The sequence below is a fragment of the Acanthisitta chloris genome, unplaced genomic scaffold (assembly GCF_000695815.1).
Source record: "Acanthisitta chloris isolate BGI_N310 unplaced genomic scaffold, ASM69581v1 scaffold42369, whole genome shotgun sequence".
Lineage (NCBI taxonomy): Eukaryota > Metazoa > Chordata > Aves > Passeriformes > Acanthisittidae > Acanthisitta > Acanthisitta chloris.
This window is the reverse complement of record NW_008690470.1, coordinates 1-1,438: the sequence shown is the minus strand read 5'-3', so window position 1 is coordinate 1,438 and position 1,438 is coordinate 1. Positions and strand designations below refer to the sequence as shown.

The 1,438-nt window shown below is 64.3% G+C and overlaps 1 protein-coding gene across 1 annotated transcript; it reads left to right on the top strand.

Annotated features, from left to right (window-relative positions):
* Positions 1 to 142: 142 nt before the first annotated feature.
* LOC103809002 (E3 ubiquitin-protein ligase NRDP1) lies at positions 143 to 1,109 on the top strand (the record flags this gene model as incomplete). The annotated part of the gene is made up of 2 exons (XM_009081814.1): positions 143 to 414; positions 974 to 1,109. Coding segments are annotated over 2 exons (408 nt in total), but the record flags the coding sequence as incomplete, so codon positions are not given.
* Between the last annotated feature and the right edge of the window lie 329 nt (positions 1,110 to 1,438).

Genomic DNA, 1,438 nt, shown 5'->3' with positions numbered 1-1,438 from the left:
CCTGGAGGTGTCCAGGGATGACTGGACGTGGCACTCAGCTCTGCTCTGACCGCTGAGGTGGGGTCGGGTCACGGGCTGGGCTGGGCTGGGCGGTCCTGGTGGTCAGTTCCAGCCCCAGTGATCGCTGCTGTCCCTTGGCCAGGCTCCCCACTGCGAGCACGCCTTCTGCAATGCCTGCATCACGCAGTGGTTCTCGCAGCAGCAGACGTGCCCCGTGGACCGCAGCGTGGTGACGGTGGCACACCTCCGGCCCGTGCCGCGCATCATGCGGAACATGCTGTCCAAGCTGCAGATCACCTGTGACAACGCTGTCTTCGGCTGCACGGCCGTCGTGCGCCTCGACAACCTCATGTCGCACCTCAACGACTGCGAGCACAACCCCAAGCGCCCCGTGACCTGCGAGCAGGGATGCGGGTGAGGGACTGGGCGTGGGGCTTGGAAGGGCTCGTGGACAGGCTCGTTTCTTCTTTCGTGCTCCTTCACACTCACTGGTTATTGGTGGGGTGTGGCTTGGTGCTGGAGCTTCCCAGAGCCGTTCCAGCCCCCTGGGGTGAGCTCTGTGTCCCCCGTGTGTCAGTGAGTGGCAGCTCTGACCACAGCGCCCGTGCACTCGGTGCCAACACCCTTCCCACTCCCCTGAGCAGCACCCAGGTGGGGACTGACTGCTGTCCTGGAGAGAATCGTGTCTCCCAGGATGAAGTCAGAGGTCGGACGAGGCTGCCTGGGTCTGCTCCCTTTGGAGGAGGGAAATCCCATCCCTGCTGCCGTGGGGGTGGTTTATGCCCATAGCTCTCCCTGGGGCCGTTTGGCATGGCAGAGCATTGCCACACCATCAGGGCTGACTGCACTGAGCTTCCTGCACCTCTCGCTGGTCCTCCGTGCCTGGATTTGTTCTGAAAGGTGTTCACAGGCCGATGCTCCGTGCTCTGCCTGTGACCTGCCCTAATGTGGGGCCTTTCCCCAACCTCCACAGCTTGGAAATGCCCAAAGACGAGCTGCCAAACCACAACTGCATCAAGCACCTGCGGTCGGTGGTGCAGCAGCAGCAGACACGCATCGCCGAGCTGGAGAAGACCTCGGCGGAGCACAAACATCAGTTGGCCGAGCAGGTGGGGCCAGGCCTGCGCTGGGCTCCTGGCACAGGGCAGGGCTGGGGTGGCCTGAGCTGAGAGTGGCCAGGGTAGTGGGTGCTGGAGTGCCCAGGGCTGTGGGTGTTGGGGTGGCACTGGCTGAGGGATGTGGAGTGCTCAGGGCTGTGGGTGTTGGGGTGGCACTGGCTGAAGGATCTGGAGTGACCAGGGCTGTGGGCGGGGGGACCTGTGTGGTGACCGGGGCTGTGGGTGCTGAGGGCTGTGTGGGGTGCCCAGGGCTGTGGGTGTTGGGGTGGCACTGGCTGAAGGATCTGGAGTGACCAGGGCTGTGGGTGCTGAGGGCTCTG